We start from the raw sequence: 18,444 nt of genomic DNA on the forward strand, positions 1-18,444 counted from the left end.
CCGTTTTACTTTAATGCCAATTTACTTTGACAAGTAAAGCGCTATCACCAGACATAGTTTTTAGAATGTTATGCAGTAATAATGTTGTATTTGATGTTTGTGTGGTTTTTAAAAGTCGTCCGTTCGCGTCTCACAAGCTGAACTCCTATTATTAGAATATAAATTCATATTAGCCGCGCTCTAAGAAAACCTTGCTTTATACTTGTGCGTAAACGGTTGTCACGAATTAGGCTTCAGGGACGACATTTTTCGCTTTTGCGGAATTTTGAATAGGCTCGATGTAATTGAGTGCATGAAAACTAAACACACAAACGGTTAACATTTTCGTAGTATATTTGAATTTTGCAATTATTGGTCGTATGGATATCAAATATAAAGGTTGGCAAATAAGTAGGTTTAATTCTACTTTAAAAACCTCACCACTACAAAAGAAGTTCTGGAACTTTTTTCTGATGATGATGGATTTGTTACTCAACAGTTAGATGAAACACGACACGGCGATTACAACAGCGCAACAATACGACAACCCGATGATGATAACGCGACAACACGACAAAAAGATGTCGAAATTATATCGCATTATCATGATCATAATGTCGTAGTATCATGTCTTCGCCAATATATTGTCACGTTATCGCATTGCAGCGTTATCGCAATCATGCTGTTGCGTATCGACTTTAAATTCAATCTATGCATAGGCGATGAAACTATACGGATTCAGTAGTTCATTTCGACTGCGTGCAGAAGTCTGATAGTTGATAAATGATACCGATGATAATATAAATTACTGTGCCGCATGTTGATGTTACTTAGTAAGTGGCCACACGGGCATACGCACGTGTTTTTATTGTTTTATCCGACAAGATACGAATGGCTATGGTTACAGAACGAGCAAAAACTAAAATATTGATCACGCGAAAACTCAAAAATAAGTATGCTTCCTTTTACACAATAAGTCAGATTGGAGACTGCTGTTTTGTCGTTGACAAAGTTTGTTGCTTTAACATATCATTCAAAGACAAATTGAAATTACTTATACACTTTGACAACATCAAACGACAAAGCTGCCGACAGAACGGCCTGTCGTGTGTAATAGTTTATATAACATATCATCCTCTTTTGTGCATTAACTTAAATGTATTACCAGACAGACAGACATATAGTTTATTCAGACTTAAACAAATGTACATCGTATTCATGACTAATGGGACCTTTTCACGTTTTGGAAAATTGACAAAAACATAATAAAATGTTTCAGATTCGCACATTTCCATTTTAGTTTTGATATTTGTGAGGAAACAGTAATACTGGACATTTATCATGCTCTTAAATATCCATTATACACCTTAGGAAACCCGATACCTTGTGAGCAGTGCTCGTTATTTTAGCATTGACTAACATAGGGTAAGTAAATTGGCAAAATTAAAATTTTCCAATCTGAAACAACTGTGCATTAACATTGATAACATTGTTATTGGCCTACATGTAGAAAAAATCCTGACAAATTTTCTTTAAAAATGAGCGAACTGTGGCTCACTGAAGAAGAAGATCGGACATAAAGAGCCATGTTCAGGCATTTAGTGGAGAAAAACTGCTTTAATTTGCTTACATTTTGAGTGCTACATTAAACACCCAACATATTCTCTTTTTTACAAAATTGCACATGCATGCGTTTTATAGCATCGCCCTTTACAAAACCCAAAACTTCGCTACTATAATTAAGAATAGAATAGGTGATATTAGTTTATCAAACAGATCTAGTCTCAGTTGCACAGTAATGTCGGTAACATTGCAAAGGTATTTGTTTATCTTGAATATCGCCTTCCAAGCTTGACCAGCTAGTGTGCTTTGTGCATCAGAGAAAGAGCCACCAAGGGTAAATACAACACCAAGGCAATTAAACTTCGTTACTATCTTTATTTCAATATAATGGTAGAGGAATAAAATATTGTTTGATGTAATGGCAAGCCAGATACAAAAATCGCCCGCGACGTCAATTTGTTACAATGTATAGTAACGATATGTAATATGATTTTTTTATTGAAATTACTACTTAATTATTATTATCATTATTATTATTATTATTATTATTATTATTATTATTATTATTATTATTATTATTATTATGCTGTATGTACTTCGTATCTTAATATAATCACGGCACTTTGAATTACTTTACTTGTATTGTAAGTTAGTAATTTAAATGAGAACACTGGTAAACTTATGCTACTTATTGCTATTCTAGTCATGTTGCGACTTTTAAGTTTACATATCTTTAGTCATTAATGCATGTGAAGTAGTAGGCTTGTGGGTTAAATTATGTCTAGTCTTATTTATGACCTGTTTATATAGTTCATTCCGCTTTCGGCATTCACCAATACTTTACCGTGTTCAGGGGCGTAGCCAGCGATACGCACTTACGCATGTGCGTAACATCATTCAGAAAAAATAAAATGTAAACATGGCCAAAACAGGCTTAAAAGTGTAAGGCTATGGCCTAAGGTGGTTAACCTTAATGTTTGTGATAATTTAAGATCTCCTCAAGTTTGACAAATCAGAGTAATAATTTAAGAGACTAGATATACTTTGAGTCATTTGAATCTGAAGTTTGGTAACGCCACCACCGGAGAGTCTCTCGCCAACGCTTTCCTTGACAACCTACGAGCTGCCGGAGTTAACGTCCCCGCAATGAGAGGCCAAGGGTACGACGGGGCCGCAAACATGTCTGGTTGTCACCGCGGTGTCAAGGCCCGCATTCAACAAGTACATGTAGTTCAAAGAGCACTTAATACACATTGCAAAGCGCATTCCTTGAATCTTACTATTATTCACGTGTCCAAAGAGCCCTGTGCAAGAAACATAATGACGACCGTCCAGGAAATAGCATTTTGTTTCCAGTACTCAGCCAAGAGGTTATTACGGTTTCAAGTATTCCTTAGCAATAGTGATGAGGGTTGGGCTGAGATGGACAGGAGGACCAAACTCAAAACTTTGTGCGAGACCCGGTGGGTGGCCAGAGCCGAGGCCCTTTTCACATTCAAGGCTTCATTTGGAACGGTTGTGCGTACACTTGAAGATTAAGCCCAACAAAATGATACAAAGGCTGGCGCTTATAACGCAGCTATTACACAGTTAAGTTTCATTATTACACTGGTGGTTGTATAGCATGTTCTGTCTGCGTGTGTGCCGCTCTCAAAACAACTTCAGGCTGCTTTATGCGATCTTCTGCAAGCTGCAATGGAAGCTGAGGTCGTAAAAACACAGGTAGAGGCAGAACACAACTATCCCTTTGTATAGCATGCATTATTTGAAAAAGCCGTTGAAATGGCAAGCCCCGATGATGTTGAACCTACATTTTCACGCGCAGGGCGACAGCAGAACCGCCCTAATGCACCGGCAGCTACCGCATTTGACTACTGAAGGGTCAATATATGTATTAACCATTTGCGGACCATTTACTTGCAAAGCTTCAAAACGGCTTTTACAAAGAAATGAAAGATATGCCATACAGTACCTATAACCAGATCGTGTTCAAGACCTCAATGATCAACGAACAAATGCACTTTTCTCATCAGCACAGGCGGACCATGAAATTAACATGGAAAAATTTCATAGAGAATGTCAGCGTTGGAAATTCCGCTGTGAACAGACACAGATTCCATCTACGCCTACTCTGGAAATCATGCTGCTCTCTTTACCGGAAGACTTGTATACGAATGTTGCTATGTGCTTCTACCTGTTGCTTGCGATGCCAGTATCAACTGCTTCAGCAGAACGCTTGTTCAGAACTATAAGACGCTTTAAAACCTACTTGAGGTCAACTATGACTACTGAACGCATGTCTTGACTTGGCCCTTATGAACTTTCACAGGGATATGGAGCTGAACGCAGCTAGAGTTGTTGCCCTATTTGCACAACAGAGGAAAAGGCGTTTGGCACTTATCTTTCATGACAAACTGGTAAATTTATACACAAGCCTAGCTAAATGACAATGACATACAATGTCTATCATCTGATAAATTAAACCAAAAAGTCAAATAGCAGAAATAAAGTTTGAACATTCTATTTTTATTATTAGTTTATTACATCTCATGACTTCTTGGTCTGTCACAACAAGTGAAAGCACTTTTCAGATAAAATACAGGATGTAATAATAAGTGCCCAATATCCCCTCTAATTCATCTCAGCGCCTACCATTTCAGTTATCATTTTTAAAAGTTTCTCGGGGGAGGCTCCCGAACCCCCAGAGGGAGGGGGGGGGGGGTACACCCTCCCACACCCTCCCCCATTTGTGCGTAACATTCCTTTTTGTCTGGCTACGCCTCTGGTGTTGAACGTAATGAACGTAGTGCATATTGGACGGTCCGAGTTTAAAAGATATTTTTTACTCAGCTCCGAACCTATCCATCATTAAAAGTCGAATGAATCTACATGATGCTAAAACTACACTTATTTCAGATCCGTACAAAAATAGTTAAATAAAACTTCCCTAATTCTAATATCCCGTCTAATATTCTTAAAATGACATTTTTAATATTCACCGGGAATACTTAAATACTTAAATATTTAATGGACATTATCGGATACCATGATATAACTTTAAATCCGTTTTATACAATGATGTCGGAATATGACAGAAGGAGCGTTATTGCTATTGCACACTATATGCACGAAGCGTTTACTACTCGAAATAAGTTTTTGATTGATACTAACTTGATATAAAAGTGTTTCATGACGTTATAAGAACTGTCATTTGGAAACATTACTCTTGAATTACTTACTTGTCAAAGTTATGTTATGTACATTGTATGCTTAAGGTTCCTGTATAGGCTTCATTTTGAAAAATGTGGGACCCCTAGCATTGAACTCAAATTTGACTAAACGAAGAGTGCCACATTAAAAATGAATACATATATGGTTAAAAGGATGGTTTTCCTTCAAACTGCTACCAATTTTGTACAGCAACGTCTCATACCATCGACAAAATCAATCAAAATACAAAGCGATTTTAACACAAAAATAGGCAATATTTTCAAAAATCTGAATAATGTTTATTCAACGTATTTCGGCGGATAAGTATATCACTAGTGAATAATACAACAACAACAACAACAACAGCATTTTTTCAGCAGTAAAGCTTATACAAGCTCAAAGCCTACATTATATATGCATTATACAATTTATAAGTAATGGTAGAAGATAGAAATTGGACGATAGTGTTATGAACTGGTTAACATGGTTATTTATGAAGGGAATACATAATTGCATCTGATATTGTAACTGCACATCTTATATTAACTAATTTCTTACAAGACATACGATTGCAAGAATTGTCACTATTATTTGGAGAAATAAACATTTGTAAATACGAAATACAATATTAAGAATCTTATCTACGTGGACTATTTCAAATAAATAACTTTAAACATTTAAATAAATTACGTAATGCACTGTTTCGTCATATCATAATACAATTCCTTTTTGTGTATGTTATGAGATATATACAACGACAACAACAACAACAACAACATCAATGAAGCTAATACGAGTTCATAGCCCTCACATATGAAAATGAGCATTAATTTAATATATGAAATAATACAACAAACAACAACATGTATTCATCAATAAAGCCTATACAAGTTTATAGCCCTCACATATGAAAATGAGCATTTATTATATATATATGTGAGTATACAACAAAAACAACATACATTTATTTATCTATAAAGCCTATACAGGGTCATAGCCCTCACATTTGAAAATGAGCATTAGTTATATATTTGCAAGTGATGGCAAAAACACACAAGGTACACATTCCTAGCATGTGTATGTTTCAATTTTACCATTACATCAAGATAACTTATTGATTAAAGCGGGTATATACGATTTTGTCAAATATTTATGAATTTATATAGACTGTGTAAAAAACTTATGATATATATATTTCAATATAAATTAAAATAAAAGTTAAGAAGAACATGTGTCGAAAAATGCGAAATAAGCCAGATATTTAATTCTGAAATTGAAAACGGCTGTACAGCCGAATTCGCCAGCATGTATACCATACATGTACGATGTGCATCTAAACTTACGAGGGGTGTTCCAGAAGTTCGTGGATTTTCGATATAACTTTCATTTGGTAACATAAATGGACAAACAAATAGCATGTTAAGAATATTTCGTCCTTTCCAAATATACTCTTCAAGTATCATGGAAATACATAAAACAATAAATATATATCAGAGATTTAAACATGTGCACAATGCGCACACCGACGCACGTGTAACGTTTCTGTTCAACGTAAATGACGTTATGAAGTTAACAACTGTCAAATCTTTTCCACATAATCACCTCCAACGCGAATGCACTTTATGTGTCGGGAAATCCACTTGTCAAAAGTGTCTCTATACCAGTCAGCGTCAAAAGACGACACGATTCGCTTTGCTGCAACTGTAAGTTCCTGTTTACTTGCAATGCGAATACCGCGCAACTGTGATTTAACTTCCGGGAAGACGCGGAAGTCCATAGGGGCCAAATCCGGGCTGTAAGGAGGACTTAGGCGCTGTAACGTGAAATTTGCCGTATATTCTATTTATCAACGACATTTAAACCAAATTTAAATTCGCGTAACGCTCATACTTATAATAAAATACACGCGTGCGCCGCATGTCGTTACTGAGGTCTCTATGGCAACGCGTTTCAAACGCGCTTTATGGAATTCATGCATTTTTAACTTATATATAAAGTCCGTGATAATTGGTTTGTATAATATGTAAATTTCATTGACTTTTACCAGCAAACTAATAAGTTATAGCGAAAATCCACAAACTTCTGGAACACCCCTCGTAGTTAAACGGTTTATAATACAAAGACGAATGCTTCGGTTATTGTAGGAAAATATGTACGTCACTATCGGCTCGGGGCGCTAATTTGTCTTTGCTGCATTTTATGAAATTCGGCCTTAATGTATAATTTTTCTTGCCTATTTTGTGTTATTGTAACATATATTATCAATATATTACAATTAAACACATATAAAAAATCGTATATGCCCGCTTTAAGAAATAATATTTTTCTATCATGGTTTGTTGTCGAATAACCCACAGTAAGGAGTATAGATGCGTAGGAATTAAATCACGAGTGCGAAGCACGAGTGATTTGATAACACGCATCTATACAACTTACTGTGGGTTATTCGACAACAAACCATCATAGAAAAATATTATTTCGATTCTAACACGATTCTGATTGATTTGGTTCAAGCTTTAGGACGTGAACTATATTTTTCAATTCTCCGCCCTTCTTAGTACTAAGTTCACTATTTAGTGACGTCATTGTATTGTACAAACATATGACGTCATTTTCATTCATAAATATTTTGCAAATGACGTCACTTTCATTGAAAAGAATAATCGTAAAAACTTAATGACGTCACGTTTATTGATGCTACTGAAAAGCTGACATGCTTTAAATGTTTTCTGAATTACGTTTACTAACAAATAACATTCTTTGTAGACGTGGTTATGCCACTTATATCCAAATATACAATTTATTGTTTCATTACATTTATACACATGCTACATTTATTACTTTTCTTTCAGAGCGGGTTTTAGCACGTGCATTTTACTGCAATATTTTCTTTATTTATTCGGAACTATTTTTGAAACATTAAGCTCCGCCCATAAGTTATTGCAGAATAATCCACACTTGATTTCCTTCTTTGTCTATAGAAAACAAGTCGCGTGCCGTGTTAGAATTACTGATTAAATATAGAATAACGAATCGAGATGCTGTCTTAAGTTATTTGCTTCGTAAATAAATTTCGCAGTACTTATCATTTCAGTTTTACTTTTGCTGGAAATTAATCTTGCAAATTTATTTATTGTTGGCCATCTGCAATAGTGCGGTTTAAAAAGTTTTTTTCGTAGGTGTGCATATATTGGACATCCTAGTAGGAAATGATATTCATTTTCGATTACTTTCATGGTGCATAATTGACACTTCCGATTTTCTCGTAAGATATTATTATACCGCCCCTTTCTATTTCGAGATTATGTGATGATAAGCGGAACCTACTAAGTGCGATTATATATTTTGTTTCATTTACTTAATCTAAGTATGATTCAAGTGTAAAATGGTGTTTAAATAGGCAATACGATGAGAGACGTGGGGAATTTATCACTTCGCTATGCCATGTTTGTGTATAAATATCCATTATCCCTTGTATACAAAGCTGTAACTGTACTTTAGTAATGTTTTGATTGACCCATAGTTCAGACATCCGAATGTTTTCCAGAATGCTTTTCACGTGCCAAGCCCAGTTTTGATTACCGTAAGTATTACCGTTATTTGCATCGTTTTTTAACATGTTGTATATAAGTCGTATCACGCTGTTTTCATTTGACGATAGTAGTTTAAACCTGTACATGACAATATTTATTTTTTGTATTTCTTTGAAAGGAATTCGTCCTAATTCACCGTACAGGGCGCTGAGATTAGTTGACTGATAAACGCATAATATCTTCCTTAGGAACTTCGTGTGAACGGCTTCAATATCGTTTGTTCGCGCTGTTCCCCATATTTCGGATGATTAGTTTAAGACTGATGCAACTTAAATATAGAAAAGTTTCAGTTTGCTTTTTGCACTGAAATCGTATTTATTGAAGATAGAGAATAACCGATGCATTGACTTAGAAGCGTGCTCAGCTATACATGTTTGTGTTCTGTTAAAACTGCCACTTTTAAAAAGGTATACTCCTAGATATTTGAAGGAAGTTACGACTTCGAGTTTCTCACCGTAAAGGAAAATATCGATATCAGCATATGTGGTTCCTTTTTTCAAAAATTCAAACTTTTGTTTTGGCTGTATTGATTTTTAATTTCCACGTGTAACAGTACGTTTCTATGTTGGTTAACATCTTTTGCAGCGCTACTTGTGAGGTTGCGAAAAGAATTTGGTCGTCAGCGTATAATATTAGAAAGAATTTTAACTCGTTTATGGTGAATAAGTCATCTATGTTCGTGTCAATGTGCTCTAGTATGTCATTTACGAACATCATGAACAACAAAGATGAGCTGGCGTCGCCTTGTTTCACGCCTTGTTGAATACTGATGGGGTCTGACAATGTTTGATTAAACTTAATTATTGATTTAACGACACTATACATGGCTCTTAAGGCGTTAACCATTTTGGAGCTTATATTTTCTGTCATTAATTTTTGCCATAGTAGTGTATGATCGATTTTATCATAACATTGTTGATAATCAATAAAAATTGTGTATCATTTTTTACCTGAATTAATTACTTTTGATATTATTGCATGAAGTATAAAATGCAGTCTGATGTGCTTTTTCCTTTTTGATATCCGAATTGGCAGTTGATAATTTTATCATGTTTTTTTTTGTCTACTTTGTAAGACGATTGAGAAATTGTTGCGAATATAATTTGGCTAAAATATTATTTAAAGTTATACCTCTGCAGTTTTTAGCTTCGTTTGGCTTTCCACCTTTTAATATTGGAACTATGTATCCAAGGCCCCAGCTTTCAGGATATTCAGCATTTCTAAATAGCTTATTGTATATTGAAAGAAATAGCCGTGCTAATATGTCAAAGGACGATTTAATTATCTCTGCGCTTATATCATCCGAGCCGCATGACTTGTTATTTTTTTGCTTGAAAACGGCTGATTTTAATTCATCTAAAGTGAATTCTCCATCTAATTCATTGTCAGCTATTTCATCGAAATCTAAGTTAGCGTTTATTTCGGTAGGATCTGTAGGATCTGTACCTAATAATTGATTGAAGTGTGCGTATAGATCATCTAGTTTTGTACTATTATTGGTGTTTGAGCCCTGCTTATAGCACTGTTTTAGAGATTTCCATAAGTGTATTGCATTTGTTGATGCGGTATTTTCAAGCTTTTTTCGTTTCGCTTTTTTTGTATTTCGCTTTTGCTTTTTTCTTGTTTTATTGTATAGTGTGCGCGTTTTTACGAAATGATGTCTATTTTCATCTGTTTTTGATTTGTTGAACGTGTTTCTCGCTCGTTTGAAATTATTCTTTGTTACATAACAATTACTGTCAAACCATTTTGGGAGATTGTTTTTTATTTTCATTTTTATAATGCTCATTTCGGTTAATAGTTGTGCCAAATACTTTGACCGCATTGTTATATATGAGATCCGTGATACATTTTATTTCGTCATTCATATTTTCGTGAGTGTTGGTTAGTATATTTGTATTTTCGTTAAGGGAGGTTTGGAATTGCTATACCAGACTCGAATTGAACACAATTTTAGTCTTTTCTGTGCTTTCGGGTTGCTTATCTTTGTTTCTTGGGATACATTTATAACATTTTATGCACACATAAAAAGTTTTATGGCATTGTTCGTCTTTTATTACTTGTGTGTAACCCAAAACGTAAATTGTTTCTAGTTTTATTGTCCAATCATATCGGGTTATAGGATCACGTGAGCTCTTTCTACCAATAAAAATTGATCCTGGCCATACTCGTTTTGGAATCCTTACTACGCAGTTGCATCTTTATTATTGTCATAAATTTCGACAAATTCGCTCTTCAGCGGTAATATAAACGTTTTATTTATTACACCATATGACACAGTCTTATGTGGTGTTTTTGAAGGATTACATTTCTTTACACGGTGATCTATATTATTTGTGTTTTAAACGTGTTTAAGGGACAAACATCTAGTTTCCTTTGTTTCCTTTGTGTGCACGACTAAATCTCGCGTGATTAAGCTCTGACTCCCGCGACGTGATCCAAGATGGCGGCGCCCATCTCGAAGAAAGTTTATATCTTTGGACACTCGTTCGTGAAGAGGTTGAAGGATTTCATTCGTCAGGATCCGTCACTTCGTTACGATTTGGGCCTAACCGGCAGTCCGATGATCCAATACTCGGGTTTTCCAGGCGCCACAGTGGACTGTCTCCGTAATAAATTACAAGACATCTTGGATTTCGTTCCAGACATTGTGATCTTGGTTGTGGGAACCAATGATATCTACAACCCGAATCAATCGCCACTCTCTGTAGCTTCGGCAATACGTGATTTTGTGGACACCTTACTTTTTGTTCATGGGATTCCTCGAGTTATTGTGCTGCAAACACTGCACAGACATTCCCCTACTTGCCACACTCGTTATCCAGTTGACATTCATTGGTTCAACAACAGGGTCGATGATTTGAACAGTCTTCTCATCGACTGGCTGAATTCTCCGCCCCATGGCCGAGCATACCTGTGGCGTTTGAAGGGGTTTTGGTCACCAGAATGTATCCGTACTAACTTTGCGGATGACGGTTGTCACCTTTCACCTCGTGGCCAGCATATATTTTTCCACAACATTCGGGCCGCGGTTGTCGCTGCCCTTAAACAATCGATCTGATTAGTTATCATATTTTGCCTGATAACATTTCAGGTTTTTGTAAATTAGTCGGTCTGTTTTAGTAGGTTCAGACCAGATATATATATTCAGTGTCATATTTTTGTCACTTAAAGTTATCAATCCAAACTGGACACAATTTTCCGTTACATTATGACGGTTTTAGCTATCATATCCACATGAAATTGATTTTATTAAGGCCGTTCTTTAATACTACGCCTGAGTTATTCAGTTCTGACGAATATGGATATTATCGTTCTCTTCGTAAGAACTATATTTGTGCCTGATTTTCATTATTCAGTTCAGGCTATGCTTTATATATTCCAATATTATGCCTGATTTTAGTTATTCCGTTCAGGCGGATATTGACGTGCTTGTTCTCTATGTAAGACCTATATTTATGCCTGATTTTAGTTATACCGTTCAGGCTATGTCTATATTTTCCAATATCATGCCTGATTTTAGTTATACCGTTCAGGCTGATATTGTTGTCATAGTTCTCTACGTTAGAACTATGTTTATGCCTGATTTTAGTCATACCGTTCAGGCCATATTTTTATTTTTCCATATCATGCCTGATTTTAGTTATACCGTTCAGGCTGATATTGTTGTCATAGTTCTCTGCATTAGAACTATGTTTATGCCTGATTTTAGTCATACCGTTCAGGCCATATTTTTATTTTCCCATATCATGCCTGATTTTAGTTATACCGTTCAGGCTGATATGGCTGTGATAGTTCTCTACGTTAGAACTATGCTTATGCCTGATTTTAGTCATACCGTTCAGGCCATATTTATATTTTCCAATATTATGCCTGATTTTAGTAATACCGTTCAGGCTAATATTGATGTTATAGTTACCATATTTGTTATTCAATATAACACCTTATTCCAGATGAAGCGCACAAGGCAGCGTAAAAAGACGGCCACGTCTACAACCTGCTTATGTTGCAAGGGTACTACATCCTCTGGCAAACAACCCAAAAACTCTACACCAGCAGGGCCGTCAATGGAGCCGGCAGCGGACCAACCCAGAGATGCTCCTATACCGGATGTGCCCGACAGTCTGACATATGCTCCAGCAGCCACAGGCTCCTCCACACCCTACCCATCACAGGTCCAGTCGGACATTCTCTTTCCAACTGCTACGACGAATCGTCAATTACCCTTGCCATTGGACCCAAACGTAGGGCTACACACAGTGCCATTGGACCCAAACGTCGGCCTACACACAGCCATGCCCTCTTTTGACATTGACTCCTCGAGTTCTTCCGATGAGGACCAGGGTTTCAGCTTTTCCCAGGCACTACATACACATGCCAGGGACATACTACCAGGTACTGGTCACCTCTATGCAGAGCCAATAAGTACCCCAATTTTGAGTCAGGTGAAAAAGTCCATCTGTAAAGACATTTGGCGCAACAATTTTGTTGAAATGGCAGCTCTGCTCCCTTCAACACTGTCCACACAGGCCAATCAATATACGTTACAGTTGGACAGTAACTCGCAAATTTCCATAACTCCAAAGTCCAACCTGCGAAAAATATTAACTATTGAACAGTGGACAACCGCCATGATCAGATTTATGGCAGTATATACTTTTAAGTTCCCCTCTGAAACTCAGGCTATACTGAAATACACGGAGATTGTCCGTGACATTTCCAGCCGTCGTCCAGGCTCTGCCTTCATCTTCTACGATACTCAATTTCGCCTTCTAAGGGAATCCATTCCCCTTCCGTGGGACCGTCTTCACACGGAATTTTGGTTAATGGCCTGTACATCCTTTCCCACCCAACACTCAAGCCCTTCCTTTTGCCCTCAAAGAAACCCCACACGAGCCCCGTACAGACAATCTTCGTCCTACAAAAAATATCTCGAGAACACCTGTTTCAACTACAACAAACGTTCCCTCTGCCACACTCCCTCTTGCCCCCACCCCCACACCTGTGGTTATTGCAGAGGGTCCCACCCAGCATACGAATGCTCATTCCCGTCCAAAGAGCACGCTGCTAAGACCGTCTCCACTCCTAGACCCTCTAAACCAGTCAGATAAAACACCCGTTGTTACCCCAGTTAAAATTGCCATTCTTGCCCCTTACTTGTCGGGTTACCACTGGGCCAATTATTTGATGGATGGTTTCACCTACGGTTTTAAACTTGGTTATTTGGGTCCACGGGTTCCTTTTTCGGCCCCAAATCTTAAATCATGCAAAGAACACCCTGAAATTGTACATTGCAAACTTCTTGATGAACTAGACGCTGGTCGGATTCAGGGTCCTTTTCCTGTCCTTCCCTTAGATAATTTTCGTGTCAGTCCAATTGGTATTGTGCCCAAAAAATCTCCTGGACAGTTTAGATTAATTCACCATCTTAGCCATCCTCCGGGCCAGTCCATAAATGATTTTATTGAACCAGATCTCTCTTCTGTTTCTTATTGCTCATTCGACGACGCCGTTAACCTCTTGTTGAGTATTGGCCCGGGTACTCTTTTCAGCAAAACCGACATTGATTCGGCTTTCAGGTTAATACCAATTCACCACTCTGACCACCATTTACTCGGCATTCAATTTCAGAACAGCTACTTTTACGATACTTGTCTCCCTATGGGAGCTTCATCTTCGTGTGCTATTTTTGAACGTTTTAGTTCCGCTTTGCAATTTATCTCTGTTTCACATTTGAACATCCCCCACATTGTTCACATTCTTGACGATTTTTTATTTTTGGGTCCAAAGAATTCTCATATTTGTCAGACTAGTCTGGACAATTTCTTAAATTTCTGTGCGCACATTGGGGTTCCCATCAAACATGAAAAAACAGTCACGGCTACTTCCACAATTTCATTTATGGGTCTTGAATTGGACTCAATACTTATGGAAGCGCGACTCCCTGTAGATAAGTTAATTAAAGCTAGAACCCTTTTAAGTTCATTTGTGAAGTCGCGTAAAGTCACCCTTAAAGAACTTCAATCCCTTCTGGGTCTTCTAAATTTCTGCTGCCAAGTTATAGTCCCTGGTCGCAGTTTCTTCCGTAGACTCATAGATTTAACTATCAAGGTCTCAAAACCTCATCATCACATTACTCTTAACAAAGAGAGCCGCAGGGACCTGCGTGCTTGGCAAATGTTCCTTGATCATTTCAATGGGAAACAATTACTTTCTGAACAACGCTGGCTCACTTCCGACACTTTACATCTTCACACGGACGCATCCGGAACCTTAGGTTTCGGAGCCACATTTGAGACACACTGGTTTTCCGGTACATGGCCTCAAACTTGGTTAGGTTATGACATTACCTTTCAAGAGTTATTTCCCATTTCTCTCGCTCTGGAAATCTGGGGTCACCAACTTCGCAATGGGTGCATCGTTTTGCACACGGACAATGAGGCAGTAGTACATATAATAAATAAACAGTCGTGCCGTGTACCAGTTATTATGTCTCTAGTACGCCGCGTAGTCTTAGCCAGTATGAAATACAATATCCTGTTACATGCCCAACATATCCCCGGGAAGTACAATTTGTTACCGGATCTCCTTTCTCGTTTACAGATCTCCGAATTCAAGGCAATGGCTCCCCACATGGACCTGCTGCCAACACCCATCCCAGAGCACCATTTCATAATTTGAATCAGTGTACAAATTATTGGACAAATCCCTGGCTCCCTCCACAAAAGCCAGTTACAAAAATGCTTTCCTCCAATATCAACGTTTTCATTCCACTCATTATCCTTTGTCAAACTGCCTGCCTATTACCACTGATCGTTTAGCCCAATTTATTGCTTTCTGTCACAATCTGAGTTTCCAGGCCAACACTATTTCCACATATGTTTCGGCTTTGGGTTACATTCATAAATTGTACAATTTGGCAAACCCCACAGAATCCTTCGTGATCAAAAAGTTGTTGTACAGTTTACGCCGCACGTCAACCGCAGATAAACGTCTGCCTTTCACTATTGCCAATATTCGCACTTTACTGTTTTTCCTTCGGTCAAACATAAAAGACCATTACCATCGAGTCCTATTGAAGGAAATGTTTCTTATGGCATTTTTTGGTCTTTTCCGGGTTGGGGAATTGTCACTTTCACATAATGGTCATCAAAATACCATTTCCCGCCAGGACCTTACTTTTTTGTACACCGATTCCAAACTCTCATCGGCAGTCGTTACAATCCGTAATTACAAACATTCCATTTAAACGAGAAATGAATGGCCGCATGATCGGAAAAACATGTCCAGTCGAGTATTTCAAATTCGCTTATGCTTTCTGCATCGTTCGCATTTATAATTAGGTAATCAGTTACACTCAAACTTGAAACTTGAAACTTGCTAATTTGATGAAACGCCTATTTATATAATTATATTCAATGGCGTTGTACAAAACATATATATGTACATAAAATTGATAAAAAATAAGAGGTATTGATAATATAACCCGGTATGCAGCATTAATTAAAGGATTAATGATCTTAAAATGTGTGATATAAATAAGAATGCTGTAAGGAACTTAAGCAATAAAACAATACCGGCTACACTATTAAAACACACTCAAGCCACGTGTTGAGGAAAATGTGAACTGGTTTTCTTGTTCACTGTTTAGACGACCTTTTATAATTATGTGGTGAGTGGATTTACATAAGTTAATTAATTTTTTGCCATTGCTATCAATGCCTTTGTCTGGATTATTTCGTACGATCGATATAATATCGTTTGTATTATCTGTGTTTGTAAATTCTAGAGAGTCAAGATGTTTGTCGAATTCTAAGATATCTGTTAAATTACCTGGCCTAGCATTAAGATCACCAGTGATACATGTTTTACCTTACAACCCGTACTTTTCAATTCATTTTTCTATTTCATAAAAAAAATCAAAATCTTTATCAATTTAAACTTTTGAATTAACAGGTGGAATATATGTATGACATATATACATATCAGAATCTAGGACAAACAAATCAATTTTTAGCTTAACCCAGACTATTCCATATTGATTTACCTCAACTATTGATATATTGTTCGATAGTTCGTTTCGGTAGTATATTGCCAGCCCGCCACTGTAGCGACCTTTTTTGGCTCCGAAACGTTTATTACCATGTAAAATGAAACTGGCGTATCCGTCAATTTCGAGGTTTATCTGCTGTTTGCTGTTAGTCCAGGTTTCAGATAATAAAATAAGGTCATAGTTTTTACATAACATAAAAAGTCCACATCATTGATTTTCCGAACGAGTCATTTAACATTCCACGCGAAAATACGTAGCTTCCCTTATTTGTCCTATTTCGTAACTTCTTTGAACTGGCTGCTAGCGTTTTCACGGGATAATAGTTTCGCGCCGGCCCATTTCACGTGCTTTCCAGCGCTCTTTTCTCTGTCGAATAAGGCACTTTTCTCTCGCCTTTGTTGGAGTACTGCCTTAGTCTGTTGTATATCGATCCCCAAACCGGCTTCTTTGAGTTCACGAGTTTTGGTAATGGCGGTTGTCCGAACTAGCTCCCGTTGTTGATAATAGTGAAATTTCATCACCATCGGTCGGTTTTTTTCCGTGTGTGGGTTTTCCCAGGCGATGCGCTCTATCAATGGTTATGGTTTCCTCAATGCCGAGTTTTTCTGATATTATATTTTTCACAATGTCATCGATCGCACTTCTCATGTGGTGTTTCTATGACTCCGTAAAACAAAAGATTCTCTCTCATACTTCGAGCTTCCAGGTCGTTCTTTTTTTGTTCATTTTCGAGTGTTTGTGTTTTGATGTTTTGCACTGTTGTCTCTAAATCTTTGTATTGATTATGTATTTTAAGTTAGTCTTTGTCAGTTATCTTCATTTGCTGCTTAGTATCGACATTGACGAGGGCAAGTTACGCTTAAATAGTGAAAAAGTTTACAAATATAGAAATATCAAAACTGGAAAACATGTCATTTCATCATTTGTTGTTTTTTGTCAATAATTTTCTGTGAAATGTTGCTAACTTAGCCTTGTATATGTATATAGCTTTGTATTTATTCAACTTACGGTAGTTCATATCCTCGCTAACTTTAGATTGAGATTTTGTAAATTAGTGTGAAAATGTATTGGTTTTAAACCAAAATATAAATAAAGCAAAACATATTGAAGGTCAATAATGTGTTTATGTTATTCTATCTGTCTTTAACTTGAAAATGATATATAGTTTGACCATATTGTACCACATTAAATGAAGAAAAACCAAAGCGAACTTTTAATGAATTTTATCCCTCCCATGAACCTTACGTCTTTGTGTAACATGTTCTGCTCGTTAAAAATATATATTAATTAACATTTCTCTGTTGTCACCACATTGAATGATTATTGAACAATTATTAAATTTGACAAGAATTTGAAATTTAAACAATGGATTTATACTTGCCTGACAGAAATATACGTAAGGATTTTATTCCCGATTAAACATCAACAATCTGCTAAAAATAACCTCCTTTATATACCATGCGTAAACCCCGTTAGTCAGTTTTCTTTCGGCGACAAATCATCACCGAAAATACATATAGGGAAGGTGGTTGGTAATATGTCAGGCAAGTATAAATCCATTCTTAAAATTCAAATTCTTGTCAAAATTTAATAATTTTACTTCATGATTTATACTTGACTGACAGAAATATACATAAGGATTATTACCAAGCAATACTAACCTCGGTTGTGGTTATATTTTCGGTGTATATCCTCAGTATCTGTCACGTCTTCTAAATTCTTCTCAGAAGACTAAAAAGTATCTACTGGATACTGTTCTTCATTACACCTAATGAAGTATTTACACCAAATGAATTTACCTACTTGGTAACAATACAAATATATGACTTTCAGTAAAATTCAATGTCCCTCCAACACAATCCGTCGGAAATAAACTGTTTCTTTAATTTATTCCTTGGAACTCTTATTCCATCATTGCTTTTTTTTAAAGGATTTCTTTATCCCATTATAACATAACAATCATTGTGACACTGATGTATTAACATCTCTGAGATAAAATTTCATAAATGTGCTTTCTCTAGACCAATCTGCTGCCTCCAGAATGGA

General features: G+C 36.6%; 2 protein-coding genes across 2 annotated transcripts in view; one reads left to right on the forward strand and one right to left on the reverse strand.

Moving 5' to 3' along the window:
* Nucleotides 1–18,444, reverse strand: part of LOC127857600 (sodium-dependent glucose transporter 1-like) — a 152,255-nt gene that overhangs the window by 72,293 nt on the left and 61,518 nt on the right. The window lies entirely within an intron of this gene.
* Nucleotides 10,405–13,456, forward strand: LOC127857601 (uncharacterized). The gene is made up of 2 exons (XM_052394079.1): nucleotides 10,405–10,586; nucleotides 12,299–13,456. Exon 2 carries the CDS (start codon nucleotides 12,299–12,301, stop codon nucleotides 13,454–13,456), a length of 1,158 nt encoding a protein of 385 aa, XP_052250039.1. The 5' UTR covers nucleotides 10,405–10,586.

Source organism: Dreissena polymorpha, chromosome 14, assembly GCF_020536995.1.
Source record: "Dreissena polymorpha isolate Duluth1 chromosome 14, UMN_Dpol_1.0, whole genome shotgun sequence".
Lineage (NCBI taxonomy): Eukaryota > Metazoa > Mollusca > Bivalvia > Myida > Dreissenidae > Dreissena > Dreissena polymorpha.

Excerpts from the sequence above, each read along its gene's own strand:
- LOC127857601 (XM_052394079.1), top strand. The coding sequence starts at position 12,299 with ATGAAGCGCACAAGGCAGCGTAAAAAGACGGCCACGTCTACAACCTGC.